Consider the following 21,841-nt stretch of genomic DNA (forward strand, 5'->3'; position numbering starts at 1 on the left):
AAAGCTTCCAAAAGGATGTTCTGATATTGGAAAGAATTCAATAAATCTGATCTGCACCCCCCCCCCCCCCGCCACCCCCACAAGCTCAGCTTGGGGACTACATAGAGACCTTTATTTGCCACACTTTTCCCCTCAGCACTAGCTTTGGGGAATTTCCGTTCCTTTTCCCTCCAAATCAGGGGGGAGGGTCACTATCAGGGGAGGATATTGGCTAGTGGCTCCCTTTGATTTATGAAGACACCTCACAGTGTTTTCCGCTTGTTATCCAAATAGAATCTCTGGCTATGTCTAGACTGCAGAGTTTTACTGCAAACCGCAACTTGTGTATCTTTTTCTGCTTTTTTTCCCAGAAGAGGCTTTTCCGAAATTTGGCCTGTCCACATGGGCCAAATTTCGGAAACAATTTCTCATTTGGAACATCCCTTATTCCGAGAGGAATACAGGGATGCCAAAAGAATGCGCCTGCTTTTTCAGAAAACTGTTCCAAAAAAGCGGACACATTCCCTGGATGCGGCAGAGCTTTTCCGGGATACCTCTGGTATCCCAGAAAAACTGCAGTCTAGACATAGCCTCAGCTTCCAATCCTGACTTTTAGTAAAAAGTGGAAGAGTGACATCATTGGAGGTTGTTATCTGTTCAGCTGCTATCTCATGCTAAAGGCTAAGAAAAAGGTTGGTATGTACTTTTTGGATGGGCTGGGGGGCCCTCTTAAGGTTGAAATGTTAAGTCTAAGCAGGGGAAAGGAAATAATTTTCAGATAGTGAGTAATTTTCATGCACGTTGCAAAAACAAAACACAAATCAATTCATCAACATTTGCTTGTTTCTCACTGGTCCCAGATGTCTTTTAAAGGCCTTCCATTGGGCCTATGTTCCTGTGTGATTAGTACTGCCAGAGAGAGGTCCAGCTGCAAGGACCGGAATCTTGTCTGTGTGCTGTTGGGTCCAGTGTCCAGGAACGCTGCCTCCGGGTACAGTATCAATCCCAGCTGTTTGCAGGTGATCCTTGCCCAGCATGAGTTCTTTCTGGAGAGATCAGTGGTGTCTGGCTAAGAATTTGTGTGACCAGATTTGACAGGTTCCTTACATCAGGGGCCTGCTACGGGCCCGTGATAAGTTGTGGAGGTGGGAAGAGGTTTCCTTTCATATAGACTGGAATCTTCTGTGGAAGGAACATTTGGCCTCCTAGTATTTCAGGTTTGTTGCCAGGGCTCAGCCAAGGCTGCTGGCCTCCTCCAGACCCAAGATCTTCTGTGCCTTTCCCTCTCACATCTGTTTGTCCCAGATTGGGGGCCGGTTGTGGCTAGATCCAGGTTTTCCATGACAGGCAGAGCGAAGACATGGCTTGCTCCTGAGGAGCTGCAGATGGCCCAGAGCAACAGGCTTGGTTTGCGGTGTTGTGGACTGGTGCTAAGCAGCTGTGGGGACTCTCCCAGAGAAAGGAACTAGATCTCAGCACAGTGAAATGGCTTCCTGTTTCCTGGGTAACCCTGAGATTAGCTCCACAGCCCACACATCACAGGGATTCCCTCAGCGGTTACTGCTGTCTTTGATTAAGCAAGACCAGAAAAAACAAGCAGCAAAGGGGGCCCAAAAGCTGCTGTTTTATGCAGCCCATTCAAGAAGAGACCCCAGCAAGATACATTTCCACAGAGAGGAGAGGAGCCTGTGGTATCCCAGCGTCCATCAGTGCAGGTGTGAGCCAGAGGAGAAGACTGAATGCCCTTGTACAGTCAATAGCTTCAGTGAAAGGCGGGAAGGACTCTGCTGAGTAAGGCTGGCTCTGGAGGTGACCTCAGATCTCTGTGCCACAGCTAGAGTGGCAGAGGCCCATTACTGCCTCCACTGCAGGATATGCCTCTCCCTAAATAAGTCCCTTCTGCAGGCACTTTGGCTTGTGGAAGATAAAGCAGCCAAGCAGGAGCACAGCCACCAGCACCAGAGAGCAAAACACCATGAGCCCCACATAACTGGCATGGGAGAGGGGGCGTGTCGGGGGCTTCTCTGCAGGGATCATGTTTGTCAGGTTCAGCATGTAGCCCAGAGTCCAGCCTGCATCACTGCTGCCAATCTGGAAAAGGAGGACTCAGATTACCTACCGGGACTAAGGAACATACAGGCAGCGGGTTGGTACAGACAAGAGGGGCTGAGACGGGAAGGTGTCTTCTTGGGGTAGTGGTATGGGGCAAGGTAGGGTGTGTGAGAGATGGGGAGCTGGGGAGGCAGGGTGGTGGTGTCACAAGTGTTACAGCCCCACAGAGAGGGGGTGGTAGATAGGGTGGGGATGTCATACCCAGAAACACTCTGCACATAGAAGTTACCTTCCCGAGGAACTGGATGTTTTGCCATTTCTCTGCAGTAAATCCATAGCCATTCTCCAGCAGGGAGAGGATGTAGGCCCCAGAGAAACAATATTCACTCAGGTACTTCTCTTTTATATTAGGAAATTCTGCCTTTACCTGTATCAGGACAAAGACGTCACTTGTCACTGCGCCATATGGTTACCACCTGCCTGGCTTGCACCACAGACCACTCGTCAGGTGCTAGCAGCATCTGTCCACTCCATTGTCAGCCCCACGTACTCCAGAAGTTTCCCCCATCCATTCAGTGAGAGGGGAGAAGGCTTTCTGTGTATGTGAGCCCTCTTCACATCCTCTCACCAGTGGAGTGGTCACAGGCAGCAAAGGGCATGCAGGACCACAGTGCAGGAGAAGGGACGTGTCCTGTAAATCGGCCCAGGGAAGATTCTACACAATGGCAAAACTAGAGGTTCCCTCAAAACTGCATGTGTGAGGGGGTAGTACACCTGCTGCCTGGCTCCCACACACAGCCACTATGACCAGGGCTTCCCCCTGACTCGGGGGGGGTAGTGCAGAGCAACAGCCTCTGGATGCTGTGGCCACTCGCTCTCTTACCTCATTCCAAGGCCTGGAGCAGAATCTTTGCACGGTGCTTGTCACTCTGTTCAGAGGGACTGGGCTCTTCTCTGTTGTCAGGTTTAAAAAGTTCATCACAAAGTAGAAAGCAGAAAATGCCTGGAAGGGGAGAGAATTTTAACCTGCTTAGTTTTAATGTGGAAAGCAGAGCCCAAATCCACGCAATGAAACACCAGAGCATGATTACCAATGTGAATCCAAAGTGTTGTAGAAACGGAAATCCAAGCATTTCAGCTTGCCTAGGGCTCCATAAAAATGCCCATGACAGCACATCTGGATGCCTGAGGAGTGGCTTTTGCAGCTAACTGGGTCAGAATTATAGGCACGAAGTAGTGACACTTTCATGGGGGTAAAGCAAAGGAAAGCGATTCAAATGTTACTGTCTCCTATTATAGGAGAGGTTGCTAGCACTGTCTATTGTCATATTTGCATTACTTTCCCTTATATGAGCCTCTTTCCAATTGTCTATAACTTCAGCAAACCTAAAAGTTCCCATGCTGGGTGTCCGCCCAAGCTCCTATGTTGGTGGAAGGGCGTGCTTGTTTTTTTAGATTTTAGCCAAAATGTTTCAACTGTTTCTCAGAAGGAGTTTTAGGAAAAATAAAGTGTCACTCGAATGTTCAAGAAGTCTAGTAACTGTTTCCTTGGAAGTAATTGTATCCCCCTGCCAGACCTATGGAGGGAAAAGCACAGTTTATGACAAGGATCCTGGGGAGCTGGGATTAGAGAGGGGAAAGAGAGGAACTGGGAACGTGAGCTGGGGAGAAACTGGGCCTGGGAATGAAGGGAGGGGCGGAGACAGAGTGACTGTTTGGGCAGGGAACTGGTGGTGAGAATTGTGTGGGAGGGTGTGGAGGCCAGGACTGGCTGGGCAAGTCACCCAGACTGGCAGACTGTGGGGGGGGGGGGGGGGAGATCAATCGGAGGAGAAGCTGAGAGGCAGGGCCTGGGACTGGCTAGGCAAAGAGACAGGGACTCCGGAGAGCCAGGACAGTGGGATGGACTGGATGTTCCGGAGACCAGGAACAGGGTAAGGAGCTGGGGCCAGTAGGAAAGAAGGGGTCTTTGGCCCATGCACAAGTCAGCTCAGACTGGCAAGTGACCATGGCAGCTAAGAGTGAATGGGCCCTGGCAATGGCCCAGGCTCATCTCCTGTCGCCAGGTCTTGGGGCATTATTTTGCTGTGTGGATCATCTCAGAGCTCACTATTCCACAAGTACTAGTGCCACTAAGGACATGCAACCTCTGGGCACTTTCCCTCCCCAGAATGCACTAACACAAAACGCAGGCCGTGTGCATGGTGGGGACACACACGTTTGTGTGGCATATGGCTGTTTGCCTTATGGTTGGGATGTACAAAAATGTACTGAGAGAACACAACAAACCAGATTTGTTATAACTAGGCCAGGTGAGTCCTGTGGTGGCTTTTACTGGCTCTGTTCACACTAGAAGTGCAACAGTGTTTTTGTAATTACAGTAACAAACAGCTCCCCGCCCACCCAGAACTGCCTCCCAGTCTTCCCTCCAGCTCCCAGGGAACACACCCAAACCAGACCCTTTGTGTCTGCACTGGGTTAGAGCATGCCAATAGGCATTTGGACTCACCCCAAACTTCCCTTGCAACGGAGGCAGGAAAATCCCATTGAAGGAGCAGCTGGAGTAAGGGCAATGGCTAGTGTTGAAGATCTTCTGGATGGCCTTTCGGCACACTTGGTAATCCCCATTCCCCTGGAGGTGAAGCCGTCTGAATGGAAGCTGCTGCTCACCATTAGCTGTACAGGGGCTTGTGTAGAGGTCACTTGTATTCATAACCCTGAAATACCCTGGGTGAAAGCACGGATCCAGAAGGCTGCCATTCTGTGTGCTCTGCAGGGAAAACAACCCAGCCATGGGCATTCAGTTCCAGAGATGGGGGCATGGAAAAAGCAAGAGGATGTGCTGACCTGCGGAAGCTACTCTGGATCTGAGGACAGACAGATATGCCAGCCTTTTCCTACCAAGCACAAACTCTTCCTGTTTTCTGGGTCGGACGCCACTGTCTCTTCCAGAGCACATGCAGAAAAGTGGTTTTCACCCACAAGTGGGATCTGAGATAAGTTGGGCCTGATTTGCAAAGGTGCTGAGCACCTCCAGCGCCTGTTGCCTTCGGTCAGAGGTGTGAGTGCTCAGCACCCCCAAAACCAGACCCGCTATTTCCACCTTGGGTACCCAAGAACTGAGGCACCCCAAACTGGAACTTTATTCCTGGCTGCAAGTCAGGGAGAATGAATCTCCCCCACTGAAATTCACGGCTGTGAGGCTCAGCTTCTTGCCAGGCTGGGCTGTGCCCCAGTGGCATGTGCAAAACGTAACAAACACATGTGGGTGGGTCCCAAACCTCTCACCCCCCCAGATATCAGCTCTGGAGTGATTCCACTTGCCTGCAGGTCACCAGCCAGCTTCAGGCGCAGAGCCTGGTCCTTCCCGTAGCACAGGAAGCTGTGCGTGTACACGTTGTAGCTCTTTCCATAGAGACGGAAGTGCAGTGAGTTCTCTTGAGATTCAATAGGCTCGTGGTCTGGTACAAAGGTGATCTGGGTGGAGGCTCCACCGAGGTCCAGGGCCCCTGATGTCCCACTGCTGGATTGCAGGTGAGGCAGAAAGTCCAGCCAGCCAGTCTTTAAGCAGAACAGGGACAATGAGAGAAGGCAACCAGCCAAGGGCTGAGAGAAACAGGAATGTGGGGAACGGAAGAGGAGGGAGAAGGCAGAAGGAAAACATGAGGACCTGCAGCAGGGCACAGGGTGAAGGGATGGGGGTAGAGGGGCAAAACAAGGGTTCAGAAGGGACAGGATATGATGCACAGCAGGTGTCCATGAGAGGGTTAATAACATACAATCTGCAACTGAACAATCTATGAGAGAGAGAGTAAAAAAATATGACAAATCGCTCTACTGGTATGTATTCCACAGACTCCCAAGCACTTAACCAACTAGACAGAGGACTCATTCTGCCAGCCACTGAAATGTTCTCACCTCTGGGGTGGAACAGAGTAACTATTTAAAAGAACACAGCAATGATTTAGGACAGGAAATTAAGGAGGATACTTCGTCTAGCTGAAACAGCAGAGGAATTCTAGAGCAATGTTTCTCAACCAGTGGTACGAGTACCCTTATGGGTATCGAGGGACGTCTGAGTTGGTACATCAACACAACTGAAATTTGGAGAAAACTGAATTTTTGGTTTTAGTTTCATAGTGTTTTATTATTTTTGTACTTTTTATACCCCAAAATTTCATCACCCGCCCGGCTACCATTAAGTTGTTGAAACAAATGTGTTGCAACAGTAGAAAAAAAAATTGTGTACTGGGGGTACTTATAATATTTTTTTGAAAAAGGGGTACTTTATAAAAAAAGGTTGAGAGACACTGATCTAGAGTTTTGTTTCAATGCACTACCAGTGCTGTGGAGTCCATCATGACACCAACTCGCATGTGAGAACTGACATATTGAAAGCTGCGTTGCTGAAGAATTGTGTGTGGTCACTTTTTGATCCCCAATAAAACGAGGGGTAAAAGAAGCCAGTGCTTGCAGAAGCCTCCTTGGCAAGTATGGTTTACAAGGTTCCCACCCGCGGGCATTTCTGGAGTAATGCACCTCCCCCATCTATTGGATAGGTTACCTGCTTGAAGTTGCCCAACAGGTAATTAATGGTGATCCAGCCATAGGCGCCTTCTTCCTGACCACTGATGACTCTGGCACCCTGGAAGTCGAAGGGGGATGAGCGCAGCATGTTCTCTACTGCAGAGAGGACTCTGTCAGCTACACTTCTGTTCTGCAAGCTGGATGTATGGAGGAAAGGACTGAGTGACGCCAGGCTACAAGCTCTCTCCAGCCTGTTGGTTTCACGCCCCCCTCCCCAACACACCTGTGATAGTTCTGTCAAGACAGAAGTTCCATCTGGATCTCACACACTAAGGCTGTGTCTAGACTGGCAAGTTTTTCCACAAAATCATCTGCTTTTATGGAAAAACTGTCCAGCTGCCTACACTGGTTGCCTGAATTTCGCAAAAGCACTGACGATCTCATGTAAGATTGTCAGTGCTTTTGCGGAAATACTGTGCTGCTCCCGTTCGGGCAAAAGTCTTTTTCCGAAAAACGTTTGCGCAAAAGGACCAGTGTAAACAGCAGAGATTTGTTTTCCGCAAAAAAGCCCCGACCGCGAAAATGGCCATCAGGGCTTTTTTGCAGAAAAGCGCGTCTAGATTGGCCACGGACGCTTTTCCGCAAAAAGTGCTTTTCCGGAAAAGCATCCTGCCAGTCTAGATGCACTTTTCCGAAAATGCTTTTAACGGAAAACTTTTCCGTTAAAAGCATTTCCGGAAAATCATGCCAGTGTAGACGTAGCCTAGATGTTTTCAGTGACATCACTCCTTACTGTCTTACCCTCCCAGCTGTTGGCTGATGTTTCTGATGCTCACTCCAACAACAGTCCCCACAGAGTTTGAGAACACCCGTTAGAGGGTGTCACACCCCAGGATTTCGCTCGGAAGACACGATATCACTGCTACAAAAGAACAGCGTGCTATAGTTTGCCCTTGTAGTTTCTGTAAGCAATACTCATCTGGTGGTAACCTAGCCAGCCACGAATAGGGATGAGGATATGCCTCTGTTTTTCCAGGATACAGGAGATGTCTGGGCAGCCAACCCATGGGTCAGTTTGGGATAATACTGCCTCTGAGCGTCCCTGATATGGGGCCATTACAGTGTACAGGCACAGCATGGGGAAAGGAAGTCAGGCAGGGACAGGAGTCAGAGAAGGGAGGTGAAAGGAAGAGACAAGAAGAGAGTTAAAGAGGGAGAAGCCTTGGTCAGGAGAAGAGGAGCAGATGTGAGAGGCAGTGATAGCAGAGCTGATAAAAGAATTCTGGATGTCTCTTGGCCTCAGACATAGGAACACTCATTCCCAATGATTCCCTGGTCAGGTCCTATTCTAAATAGAGGGTGGACTCACGCATGGCTGAACCATTCCCATGGATGGGAAGAAGAGGGACCAAACAGGACAAAAGCTGTATACAGTGGGACCAGCATAATCCCATGTAAGTTGTAGCAGCGCGTCGGGGATCCCCCTGATCCTGCAACAGCAAGATGAGACGCCACCAGCCAGTAGAATAGAGGGGTTATTGCTTCGCCAGGACACAGCACAGCACAAACGTGACGTGGTTACAGGAGTGAGGGCCAGGCAGCCTCAGACCACTTGGGGTGGGGTTCACCGCCCCCTCAGCCCCCTGTACTCAGCTTAGTCTCGTCTCTCCATGTTTTTCCAGACAAGAATGACTCTTCCCTAAACGGCGAGGAGTCCTGTGGCAGGACTCCCATGTCTGACGAAGTGGGTCTTTGCCCACGAAAGCTTATGCTCCAACACTTCAGTTAGTCTATAAAGTGCCACGGGACTCCTCGCCGCTTTTGCAGATTCGGACTAACACGGCTACCCCTCTGATACTCTTCCCCAAACCACACCCTTCCTTTGTTCCAACTCCTTCCCTCTCCGGTGAGAACCAGTTGGGCCATGGTCTACACATAAGGGCCCTCAGGGTGACCCCCAGCTGGGCAGTGCTTGCAGACAGAGGCCAGTAGGAGTCATCCACAGCCCACATCCCAAGCATAGTGCCCAGCAAGTGGTCTGTACCCTCACTACATCACTCAAGTCTATTGAGAAGCACAAGCTATGAAATCAGCTCTTGGTATTTGCTGTCCCTTAGGTTATGTCTACACTGGAAACGTAGGTCACCTGCTATGAAATTTACAAGACAGCTTACAACTGAGGTAAAGTCTCTATGTCGACATAGATATTGCATTCCCTAACCACACTAATGTAAGCCTTATGTGACTCATGGGGGTGGAGGGATTGTCGAGGATCATCAGATATCAAGAAAGGCAACATTCAAAAAACAGTAGGAGAGCACTTAGGTATCTCAGGACATTCAGTAACAAATTTGAAAATTGCCTTACTTCAGCCAAAAAAACCTTCAAAAATGGACTTCAGTGTGAAACTGAAGAGCTGGAATGCTCATGCAAACTAGATGATGTTCTAGCTGGAATTCATCTGCTAGCTCAGTAGCAAAAAGGTCTAGAAAACATGATCTCTGAGGGAAGACTGAAAGAACTGGGCTTCTTTAGTTTAGAAAAGAGAAGACTGAGGGGGACAGGATAGCAGTTTTCAAGTATCTAAAAGGGTGTTACAAGGAGGAGGGAGAAAAATTGTTCTCCTTGGCCTCTGATGATAGGACAAGAAGCAATGGCCTTGCATTGCAGTAAGTGAGGTTTAGGCTGGACATTAGAAAAAACTTCCTAACTATGAGGATGGTGAAACACCAGAATAAAATACCTAGGGAGGTTGTGGAATCTCTATCACTGGAAATATTTAAGTGCAGATTACATAGACATCTATCAGGGATGATCTAGACAGTGCTTCGTCTTGTCATGAGGGCAGGGAACTGGACTTGCTGACCTCTTGAGGTCCCTTCCAGTTCTAGTGTTCTATGACTCTAAGAGACTATGAAAAAGTAATTTTCTCTCTTTCAGTATTCACATCTTTTCATCAAATGTTGGGAATGAGCCACATCCACCCTGACTGAATTGACTTCATTAGCATTAGTCCTCCACATAATGATGTAAGCAGGGGCTGAACTACTGCTTGTTATCAGCCAGATAAAAGGAGAGAGCTGCCCTGGGCGTGGGTATGGTCACTCCAATGCTATGTCTACACTTGCGGCTTCTTGCGCAAGAATCTGCAGAGCGTCTATACTGCCCGTCCGCTCTTGCACAAGGAAATTTACAGTACGGTGTGGTAAGAGAGGGCTTCTTGTGCAAGAGCTATGCTCTTTTAACAGGTGTAAGCCCTCTTATGCAACAGCTCTTGAAGAAGGAGGCAGTGTGGATTTCTTGCGCAAAAAAGCCCTATGGCTAAACTGGTCATTGGAGCTTTCTTGCGCAAGAGAGCATCCACACTGCCATGGGAGCTCTTGCGCAAAAGCACAGCGCACACATGGCAGTGTGGACGTTTTCTTGCGCAAGAAGCCGCGAGTGTAGACATAGCCCAATTGTTTAGCTCTGCAAGATAATTAACTGTTAACTGTTGATATGTAAATACAGCTCATGCCAGGAGGGGGAAGGAATCTGAGGTGTGGCTATGTAAATCCAATTCAGCCAGGGCTGATGGAAGATCGATGCTGGAATGGAATGTGGTGTACTGTAACTAATTTGGGGCTGTTGTGGGGGTCACAAACCATGCTATCCCTAAATGTGGGATCTGTAAAACATGACACCAGTGCTTGCAGGAGAGACACCATCATTGTAAGAGGTCTCCGAGGAACAAGCCTCCCCCCTTCCAGAGTTGAGCTTGTCGTCTGGGCTATGAACTCTGTTTGTGGTATTTTCCCAAGTTAATGCTGTATGACTTCTCTCTCTGTTTCATTAAATGTTTCTTTCCTACACTCAGACTCTGTGCTTGCGAGTGGGGAAGCATTGCCTCTCAGAGGTGCCCAGGGGTGTGTGAATTTCCCAGGTTACTGGGTGGGGGCTTAAGCCGGTTCTGTGTGAGATGGACCCCTAGATATTGAACCCGGCCCTGGTTGCTACTGGGCCTACCCGGCAGAAGGGTTACATAATGTAACACTCCCATCTTTGCATGTGTATATATACCTTCCAAACTGAAGTTTCCATTTCATGCATCTGAAGAAGTGGGTTCCAGGCCATAAAAGCTTATATCCCAAATCAATTTGTTCATCTTTAAAGAGCCACAGGAATCCTCATTCTTTCTGCTGAAACAGACTAACATGTCTACCACTCTGAAACTTATTTTTGAAAAGTCATGAAAGACAGGAAAGATTCCAGAAGACTGAAAAAGGGGCAAATATAGTGCCCATCTGTGTGTGTGTGTGTATATATATATAAGGACAACCCAGTCAGCTTAACTTCAGTACCAAGAAAGATGATAAGTAACAGTCAGCATGTATTTGTCAGGATCAAAATGTGTCAAACAAACCTGATAGCTCGGTTTGACAGAATAACAAGCATTGTGCAGGAGAGAGAATCGGTAAGTGTGGAATATCTAAACTTTAGTAAGGCTTTTGATAGTTTCACATGACCTTCTTATAGATAAACTAGGGAGACACAGCCTAGATGGTGCTATTTCAAAGTGGGTTCATAACTGGTAGGGTAACTATTCCCAGAGGGTATGTCTACACTATAGTGTTATTTTGAAATAGCTTATTTCAAAATAGTTATTTCGAATTTGGCATTATTCCTTGTGGAATAAGGTTTACCAAATTCTAAATAAGCGCTCCACTATTTCGAATTTATTTCGAAATAGCAGTTTGGCTGTGTAGACACTAGGAAAGTTATTTCAAAATAACTTTGCTGTGTAGACATGCCCAGAGAGTAGTTATCAATGGTTCACAGGTATGCTGGAAGTGCATTACGAGTGGGGTTCTGCAGGGGTCAGTTTCAGATACAGTTTGGTCCAATATTTTCATTAATGACTTAGATACTGGCATGGAGAGTACACTTGTAAAGTTTGCAGATGATACCATACTAGGAGGGGCTGCAAGTGCTTTGACAGACAGGACTGTAATTCAAAATGATCTGGGCAAACTGGAGAAATGATCTGAGGACAATAGGATGACATTCAATAAGGACTAATGCAAAGTGCTCCACTTAGAAAGAACTATCGGTTTCACACATACAGAGTGGGGAGTGTCTGCCTAGAAAGGAGTAGTGCAGGAAGGAATCTAAGGGCCATAGTAGATTATAAGATAAACACGAGTCAACAGTGTAACACTGTTGCAAAAAAAAAAAAAAAAAAAAAAAAAAAAAAGCATGAACATGATTCTAGGATATATTAACAGGAGTGTTGCAAGTAAGATGCAAAAAGTCATTCTTCTGCTCTACTCCACATTGATTATGCCTCAGTTGGAGTATTGTGTCCTGGTCTGGGCACCATATTTCAGGAAAGATGTGGAGAAATTGAAGAAGGTCCAGAGAAGAGTAACAAGAATGATTAAAGGTCTAGAGAACATGACCTATAAGGGAAGATTGAAAGAATTCAGTTTGTTTAGTCTAGAAAAGAGGAGACTGAGAGTGGACATAATAGGGTATTACAAGGAGGAGGGAGAAAAATTGTTCTCTTTGGCCTCTGAGGATAGAATGAGAAGCAATAGGCTTAAATTGCAGCGAGGGAGGTTTAGGTTGGACACTAAGAAAAACTTCCTAACTCTCAGGGTGCTTAAGCACTGGAATAAACTGCCTAGGGAGGTTGTAGAATCTCCATCAGTGAAGGTATTTACGTGCAGGTTGGACTAACACCTGTTGGGGATGATCTAGATCCGTGGTGTCCAACATGCTAGCCACTAGCCACAAGTGGCTATTTGGTTGGTTGAGTGTGGGTAGTTTGCTATAGCAATAACCACTATAATGGCTGCTGTTTCAGAGCTGGTTGGACATCACTGATCAGATGGTGCTTGGTCCTGCTGTGAGAGCAGGATACTGGATTTGATGCCAAGGTTCTCAAGGTTCTTTCAAGGTCAATGATTAGGGAGCAGAGGGAAACCATCCCGTAGTTGGGACCCTCCTCCCAGAGGATGTTGTGGTATCCTCTCGCACTGAGGATACCTCTGAGGGGCAGGGAATGCCAGTTAGGAAGAGGCAGGTGTTAGTACTGGGTGATTCGATCGTTAGAAACATAGATAGTTGGGTTTGTGATGACCGGGAGAACCTATTCCAAAGCGCTACATTTGCATCCCTATTACGGAATAGGGGCCAATGTAGACACAGCCTAACTGTTTAAGCTTTAACCTGACTCCTTCAGTTGCTGTAACAGAACCAGGCACAATTTAAAAGAACTTCAGCCGGTCTTAAGGGACAGATATAGGGAGAGCTTGGGCATTTGGATCTGTGTCACTCCCAGGTGGCAGATCCGTTGGGGCACTTCTCAGCCTCCCCCAGGCTGCCCGCTGCGAAGGAATCACAGATTCTAGCAGCTAAAATCTGAAGTGTAATAAGCTCTCCCTGTACACTTATTGGGCACCTGTCAGCCTCCTCCAGGTTGCCTGCTGCAAGGGACCCCGATCTCAGCAGTTAAAGTCTCGGGTGTAGAGCACATACACACTGCCCTGACCGTCAGCTGACACCGGGAGAACCGTATGGTCACCTGCCTGCCTGGTGCAAAGGTTGCGGATCTCTTGAGGCATCTAGATAGACTTATGTGTAGTGCTGGGGAGGAGCCGGTGGTCGTGGTACATGTAGGTACCAATGACATAGGGAAGGGTAGGAGAGATGTCCTGGAGGCCAAATTTAGGCTGCTAGGAAAGAGACTGAAATCCAGGACCTCTATGGTGGCATTCTCGGGAATGCTTCCAGTTCCACGCACAGGGCCAGGTAGGCAGGCAGAGCTTCAGAGTCTCAATGCGTGGATGAGACGATGGTGTAGGGAAGAGGGGTTTGGATTTATTAGGAACTGGGGACACTTTTGGGAGAGGGGGAGCCTATACAGGAAGGATGGGCTCCACCTAAACCAGGGTGGAACCAGACTGCTGGCACTAAACATTAAAAAGGCCGTAGAGCAGTTTTTAAACTAAGAGATGGGAGAAAGCCAAACAACCGCATACAAAGGAATCCAATGCATCAGGGAAGGGCAGACAAATAAGCAGTGGCAAATTTTTAAAGTGCTTGTACACAAATACTAGGAGTCTGACTAATAAGATGGGTGAACTAGAGCACCTCGTATTAAAGGAGGAGATTGACATAATAGGCATCATTGAAACCTGGTGGAATGAGGAAAATCTGTGGGACACAATCATACCGAGATATAAAATATATCGAAAGGATGGAGCAGGCCGGGTGGGTGGCGGAGTGGCACTGTATGTGAAAGATAATGTAGAATCAAATGAAATAAAAATATTAAGTGAATCAACATGTTCAATAGAATCGCTATGGATAGTAATTCCATGCTCCAATAATAAGAAATTAGCAGTAGGGATATATTACCGACCACCTGACCAGGACAGCGATACTGACATTGAAATGCTGAGGGAGATTAGAGAGGCTACCAAAATAAAGAACTCTATAATAATGGGGGATTTTAATTACCCCCATATTGACTGGATACATGTCACCTCAGGAAGAGAAGCGGAGATAAAATTTCTAAATGGCTTAAATGACTGCTTCTTAGAGCAGCTAGTGCAGGAACCCACAAGGGGAGAGGCAATTCTCAATTTAGTCCTGAGTGGAGTGCAGGATTAGGTTCAGGATATAACCATTACCGGACCGCTTGGGAATAGTGACCATAATATAATAACATTCAACATTCCTGTGGTGGGAAGAACACCTCAGCAGTCCAGCACCCTGGCATTTAATTTCAAAAAGGGGAATTACACAAAAATGAGGAGGTTAGTTAAACAGAAATTAAAAGGCACAGTGACTAGAGCCAAATCCCTGAAAGCTGCATGGAAACTTTTTAAAGATACCATAATAGAGGCCCAACTTAAATGTATACCCCAAATTAAAAAACATAGCAAGAGACCTAAAAAAAGAGTCACCGTGGCTTAACCACCATGTAAAAGAAGCAGTGAGGGACAAAAAGGTATCTTTTAAGAAGTGGAAGTCCAATCCTAGTGAGATAAATAGAAAGGAACATAAACACTGTCAAATCAAGTGTAAAAATGTAATAAGAAAAGCAAAAAAAATTGTGAGGAACAGCTAGCCAAAAACTCAAAAAGAAATAACAAAATGTTTTTTAAGTACATTAGAAGCAGGAAGCCTGCTATAAAAACCCATTGGTCCCCTAGATGATCGAGCTATAAAAGGAGCAATCAAGGATGATAAAGCCATTGCGGAGAAACTAAATGATTTCTTTGCTTCAGTCTTCACGGCTGAGGACGTTGGGGAGATTCCTGAATCTGCCCCGTCCTTTTTGGGTGATGAATCTGAGGAACTGTCCCGGATTGAAGTGTCATTAGAGGAGGTTTTGGAACAAATAGAAAAACGTAATGTTAACAAATCTCCGGGACCGGATGGCATTCATCCAAGGGTTCTAAAAGAACTAAAATGGGAAATTGCTGAGCTATTATCTGTGGTTTGTAACCTATCCTTTAAATCAGCTTCCGTACCTGATGACTGGAAGGTAGCCAACGTGACACCAATATTTAAAAAGGGCTCTAGAGGCGATCCTGGCAATTACAGACCGGTAAGTCTAACTTCAGTACCGGGCAAATTAGTCGAAACAATAGTAAAGAATAAAATTGTGAAGCATGTAGAAGAACATAATTTATTGGACAAAAGTCAACATGGTTTCTATAAAGGGAAATCCTGTCTTACTAATCTGTTAAGAGTTCTTTGAAGGGGTTAACAAACATGCGGACAAGGGGGATCCAGTAGATATAGTATACTTGGATTTTCAGAAAGCCTTTGACAAGATCCCTCACCAAAGGCTCTTGTGTAAATTACATGGCCATGGGATAAGAGGGAAGGTCCTTTCTTGGATTGAGAACTGGTTAAAAGACAGGCAACAAAGGGTAGGAATAAATGGTAAATTTTCCGATTGGAGAGGGGTAACTAGTGGTGTCCCCCAAGGGTCAGTCCTGGGACCAATCCTTTTCAACTTATTCATAAATGATCTGGAGAAAGGGGTGAGCAGTGAGGTAGTAAAGTTTGCAGATGATACTGTCACGTTGCTGAATTGGAGGGAAGCAGCCAGATCGCTGCTGCACCCCTAAGTGGGGGTGTTGGCCCCAGAAATTGGTGTAGGGGGAGCCATGTGGGGTATTGAATGGGAGATTATTGTTTGTTGATCTTATGTACGCTATTTATGTGAGTGTATAATGTCTATGTGTGTAGGTAGGAATCTGTAATCTGTGTGGAAGCTGAATATTTCTGTGAATATGGTTGAGCATTGCTATGGACAGGCTGAGTAGTGAAGCCCTGTGGAACAATGGCCCTTGATGGCCCAAAGACACACCTAAAGCAGGAGGGCGGAGACCCAAGAGCTGCCAGCAGAGAGAGGCTGAGGACCAGGTGACCTGCTGCATACTAGAAGAGGCCAGGAAGGGTATAAAGAGGCCATGTGGTCGATGCCATTTTGTTCTCAGCTCAGCACTTCATCCCAGAGGCAGCACTGCAGGGATTGAAAAGCCCGGAAGACCTGTGAACCCATCCTGATCGTAGGATGTGCAATAAGAACTTTTAAACCAGCAGCCGCAACACCTCTGCTAGAGCCTGCATCGAGAACTGGGAGATTCGGTGCATGTAACGTACTGTACTTTAATAACCTTACTCTCATGCTTTTCTTTCTTGTGTTAATAAACCTTTAGTTTTAGATTCTAAAGGATTGGCCCAGCATGATTTGTGGGTAAGATCCAGAGGGTAAATTGACCAGGGATCTGTGGCTGGTTTCTTGGAACCGGACAGGACTTGTTCGGGGTAGGTGGGATTGGGTGCTAGGACCCCCCACCTGTGTATAGGCCCGGGGCCATCTGGGGCACGGATATTGCTGGGGTGTCGGAGGGGTTTTGCTCAGGAGACTTCAGGCAGGCAGCTGAAGCGCTCTGTGAGACTGGTTTGTGGCCTCTGTGGAGAGGTCGCCAGTCGAGGGCTGTAAGGAACCCCGGATTTGAGCAATTCGCCCTGAGCGGATGCCCTTAGCTGTGCCCAGACACGGCCCGGTCTGTCACAGATACCAAACTGTTTAGGATAGTCAAGACAGAAGCAGACTGTGAGGGACTCCAAGAAGATCTCACCAAACTGAGTGATAGGGCAACAAAATGGCAAATGAAATTTAATGTGGATAAGTGTAAAGTAATGCACATCGGGAAAAATAACCCCAACTATACGTACAGTATGATGGGGGCTAATTTGGCTACGACAAATCAGGAAAGAGATCTTGGAGTTATCGTGGACAGTTCTCTGAAAACTTCCACACAGTGTGTAGCGGCGGTCAAAAAGGCAAATAGGATGCTAGGAATTATTAAGAAAGGATAGAAAATAAGACCCAGAATATCTTACTGCCCCTGTATAAAACTATGGTACGCCCACATCTTGAATACTGTGTACAGATGTGGTCTCCTCACCTCAAAAAAGATATTTTGGCCTTGGAAAGGGTTCAGAAAAGGGCAACTAAAATGATTAGGGGTTTGGAACGGGTCCCATATGAGGAGAGGTTAAAGCGACTGGGACTTTTCAGTTTAGAAAAGAGGAGACTGAGGGGGGATGTGATAGAGATATATAAAATCATGAGTGGTGTGGAGAGGGCTGATAAAGAAAAATTATTTATTAGTTCCCTAAATAGAAGAACTAGAGGACACCAAATGAAATTAATGGGGAGCAGGTTTAAAACTAATAAAAGAACGTTCTTCTTCACACAGCGTGTAGTCAACCTGTGGAACTCCTTGCCAGAGGAGGCTGTGAAGGCTAGGACTATAATAGAGTTTAAAGAGAAGCTAGATAATTTCATGGAGGTTAGGGCCATAAAAGGCTATTAGCCAGAGGATAAAATGGTGTCCTTGGCCTCTGTTTGTCAGAGGTTGGAGAGGGATGGCAGGAGACAAATCACTTGATCATTGTCTTCGGTCCATCCTCTCTGGGACACCTGGTGCTGGCCACTGTCGGTAGACAGGATACTGGGCTAGATGGACCTTTGGTCTGACTCAGTACGGCCGTTCTTATGTTCTTATTATGTCAGTGTAGTAGGGAACATACATTGGTGGGCAAGGCTGTGATGTGTATGCTGGCATAATCAGTGGGTGTGCACGAAGAGTACACCTACATATGCAGTGCAGACCAGCCCTGAGAGAAGGTGAAGGTTACATTTGTGCAGTACCTGAGCAGCCTCATGCCAGCTGTAGCCCCAAGGTAGACAGGGGTATCTCTGTGCTGCTGTTCTGGAACCATCTCCTGAGCTCTTTTTATGCAGTTCTGGAGGGAGAGGCCAGCTTCATCCGGGTCTTTGGAGTAACCTGAGATCCCTGAGCCTTCAAGGGAAAGAATAAGACATTTTATTTCATGCACTCAGCTGAGCCCTACAGCCCATAGTGATCACTGCATATTACTCCTAACTTCTACTGCAGAGACCTCCTAGCAACAATCATATTATACCAGCCTTAACACTCATTTAACAGACTACGAAGAACCCTCCTTTCCCAAGGAAGTGTTCACGTCCTTATGTTAGTGGCTGAAACTTTGTGGAAGCTGATTGGTGAAAAGAGAAGTTACTCACTTTGTGCAGTAACGAGTGTTCTTTGAGATGTGAGTCCCTATGGGTGCTCCACTGTTGATGTCGGGCTCCATGAGTCGGAGATTTTCAAACAGTCATCGGGCAGGCTGCACATGTGCGAGTGGAGAGCAACATTCCTGGCTTTGAAGTAGCTCATGCACCCACTTTTCCCTCTTTTTCTTCTTTGACGCCTTCGTGGGCTGCTATCATTGCACAAACAAGTGGGCAAGAGGGCTGGTCATGGAGCACCCATGGGGACACACATCTCAAAGAATGATCCTTACTGCATGAAGTGAGTAACTTTTCTTTCTTCTTCAAGTGATGTCTCCGTGGGTGCTCCACTATTGGTGTCTACGTAGCAGTGCCCTTTGAGATGGACAATGGGCTTCGATTCATTGCTACAAATTGTGGAGAGGACCACGGTGGCTACTGTGGTATCTGCTGCGGAGCACGGTAGAATAGCATAGTGCTTCATGAATGTGTAATGTGATGTCCATGTCGTTGCTCTGCATGTCTCCTGGCATGAGACCCCCCCATAGGAAAGCAGCAGATGTTGTCATCGCCCTGGTAGAATGGGCCCTTGGAGTCGTCGGTAATGACCTGTTCTGGAGCGAGTAACAGGTAGTAATGCATGATGTTATCAGCTTTGAAATGCGCTGAGAAAACAGTGGTTGTCCCTTGGATCTTTCAGCCAGAGATACCAGCAAACTCTGGGATAAGTCCCAGGATTGAGTCCTATCAAGATAGAAGGCAATTGCTCTTCTAGGGTATGTCTAGACTACAGGCTTTTGTCGACAGAGGCTTTGTCGACAGATTCAGTCGACAAAGCCTCTGTCGACAAATAGTGATAGAAATGTAGCCGTGTTAGTCTGGGGTAGCTGAAGCAAAATGCAGGACAATGTAGCACTTTAAAGACTAACAAGATGGTTTATTAGATGATGAGCTTTCGTGGGCCAGACCCACTTCCTCAGATCAAATAGTGGAAGAAAATAGTCACAACCATATATACCAAAGGATACAATTAAAAAAAATGAACACATATGAAAAGGACAAATCACATTTCAGAACAGGACAGGAATGCGGGGGGGGGGGGGGGGAGGAAGGAAGGTAAGTGTCTGTGAATTGATGATATTAGAGGTGGGGAGAGTGGGATGTTTGTGAGTTAATGGTATTAGAGGTGATAATTGGGGAAGCTATCTTGGTAATGGGTAAGATAGTTTGAGTGTTTGTTCATTCCTTTTTGGAGGGTGTCGAATTTTAACACGAATGACAGTTCAGAGGATTCCCTTTCAAGTGCAGATGTAAAAGGTCTTTGTAGCAGAATGCAGGTGGTTAAGTCATTGAGAGAGTATCCTTTCTGGTTAAAATGGCAAGAAACTGTTTTTTCTTTGTGATCTTCTCTGATATATGTTTTGTGGGCATTAATCCTTTGGCGAAGTGTCTGAGATGTTTGTCCAATGTACATAGCAGACGGACACTTTCGGCACATGATAGCATAGATTATATTTCTGGATGCGCAGGAATATGTGTTCTTGATCTTATAACTCACTTGGTTAGGTCCAATAATGGTATCAGCAGAATGAATATGTGGACAAAGCTGGCAATGGGGTTTGTTGCAAGGGAAGGTACCAGGGTTGGTATTAGTGTGGTATGTCCTGTGGTTGTTGGTAAGAATCATCTTGAGATTAGGTGGTTGTCTATAGGAGACTATGGGTCTGTCTCCCAGAGCCTCTTGGAGTTTGGTATCCTGTTCCAGTATAGGCTGTAGTTTATTGATAATGTGTTGGACAGGTTTAAGTTGGGGGTTGTAGGTGATGACAAAGAGCGTCTAGACTGCAGCCAGTTCTGTCGACAAAGCAAGCCACTTTGTCAACATGAGAGTGTAGACGCAAAGGACAGTGTAGATGCAATAACGCCTTCTGTCGACAGAACTCTGTCGACAAAAGTCGTTATTCCTCTTAGAATTAGGTTTACTGCCATCGACAAAACTGCTGAGTTCTGTCGATGTTATCAACAGAACTCGGCGGTAGTGTAGACGCAGGTATAGTTTTGTTGACAAAAGTCCACTTTTGTCAATAAAACCCTGTGGTCTAGACACACCCCTAATGTCCAAAGTGTGTAAAGCGGCCTCTTCTCTGGAGCAGTGTGGTTTTGGATAGAAGGTGGTTCATTGATATGGAATTCCAACCCAACTTTGGGTAAAAAGGCCACAGAATCATCTTGTGCTTGTGAAAGTTCATGTATGGAGGCGAAGCCATGAGCGCTGCAAGTTCGCTAACCTGCCTTGCAGATGTGATTGTGAGGAGGAACAGCGTCTTCATGGTGAGGAAGGTAAGTGATGAAGTTGCCATTGGTTTGAAAGGTGCTTTTGTGAGTCAGTGGAGGACCAATCCTAAGTCCCACGTGGGAGGTATGGGTGTACGCTGTGGGTGAAGGTTTTGTAGACCCTTCCTGAATCTCTTAGAGATGGGATGGAAAAATATGGAGAACCCATCAAGATATTCCAATATCAGGTGGAGTGGCACCCCAGAGGGTTGTATTCCTCTGTTTGTGTGCACCACTGAGTAAAGCGATGCCACTTGTACAGGTAAGTTTTACATGTCTTTTGCCTCCTGCTGTGCAGCAGTACATTTCTCACTTGCTAGGAAAACTGCTGCTCCGCTTCTGAGAACCAGACAGGTGCTGTGCCGTCAGGTGTAGCGTTCATGGTTGGGGATGAATTATTGAGCCCTTGTTCTGGGAGAGAAGCTCCGGGAGGTTCGGAAGCATGCAGGGAGGTTGTAGAGACAGTTGATAAATGTCGAGGCCACACTGGGGCTATTAGAATCACTCAGGCCCCATCTGACTGTATCTTTCAGAAGACACTGGGAATGAGGGAGTAGGAGGAAAGGCATATAGTAAATGGGTCCACCAAGAAAGGAGCATTGCATCCCCCAGGGAGCCGTGTCCTATGCTCACTCTTGAACAGTACGGGGGGCATTTGGAGTTCTGTCTGGTCGCAAAGAGGTCTATCTGAGGCCTTGGAAGAGCTCGTAGGTGATGTGATTGTGCAACTCCCACTTGTGCTCTTCGAGGCAGTTGCGGCTGAGGGCGTCTGCCATAATATTCGTATCCCCAGGTAACTATGCTGCCGTGATGTCTATGTTGTGCTGCATACAATTCCACAGCTTGATTGCCTCTGCGCATAATGACTAGGATCTCGCACCGCCTTGACGATTGATGTAAAACATCGTGGTCATGTTGTCGGTGAGGATACGCACCAAAGAGCCCTGAATGTGTGAGGAAGTGTTTGCATACATTGTGAACTGCTTAAAGCTCGAGCAGGTTTATGTGGCATACGGACTCATCTTTGGACCACTTCCCTTTTCCCTTGTGTGACCTGTTGTTGCAAGTGTGCACCCCAGCCCATCAGTGAGGCGTCCACAGCAATCTGTTTAGACAGCTGGTCATGATGGAAAAGCTTAGGTTCCGCACCTGGGTCTACCATCAGAGGGAGGTAAGGAGCGTGGAGGCGGTGAGGTGTGCCTGTGGATGTGACAGCTGGCTGGCATGTACACAGAAGAAATCCAGTCCTGGACACATTGCATGCACAGCCTGCCATGCAGAACTACGTATGTGGTGGCTGCCATGTGTCCCATAAGCTTGAGGCAAGTTAGGATGGGT

General features: G+C 46.9%; 1 protein-coding gene across 5 annotated transcripts in view; it reads right to left on the reverse strand.

Moving 5' to 3' along the window:
• The window catches only part of ENTPD1 (ectonucleoside triphosphate diphosphohydrolase 1), a 79,733-nt gene continuing 57,892 nt past the window's right edge, over window positions 1–21,841 (reverse strand). For all 5 annotated transcript variants that reach the window (XM_006119855.5, XM_025182987.3, XM_075934438.2 and 2 more), the window contains 7 exons: window positions 17,786–17,936; window positions 6,596–6,755; window positions 5,356–5,592; window positions 4,541–4,801; window positions 2,915–3,034; window positions 2,321–2,458; window positions 1–2,070 (listed from right to left, as the gene is read on the reverse strand). In XM_006119855.5, coding sequence (XP_006119917.1) covers window positions 1,864–2,070; window positions 2,321–2,458; window positions 2,915–3,034; window positions 4,541–4,801; window positions 5,356–5,592; window positions 6,596–6,755; window positions 17,786–17,936 — 1,274 coding nt within the window. In that variant the 3' untranslated portion in view covers window positions 1–1,863. The remainder of the gene's footprint in view (window positions 2,071–2,320; window positions 2,459–2,914; window positions 3,035–4,540; window positions 4,802–5,355; window positions 5,593–6,595; window positions 6,756–17,785; window positions 17,937–21,841) is intronic.

The sequence above is a fragment of the Pelodiscus sinensis genome, chromosome 8, assembly GCF_052426305.1.
Source record: "Pelodiscus sinensis isolate ZL-2025 chromosome 8, ASM5242630v1, whole genome shotgun sequence".
Taxonomy (NCBI): Eukaryota; Metazoa; Chordata; order Testudines; family Trionychidae; genus Pelodiscus; species Pelodiscus sinensis.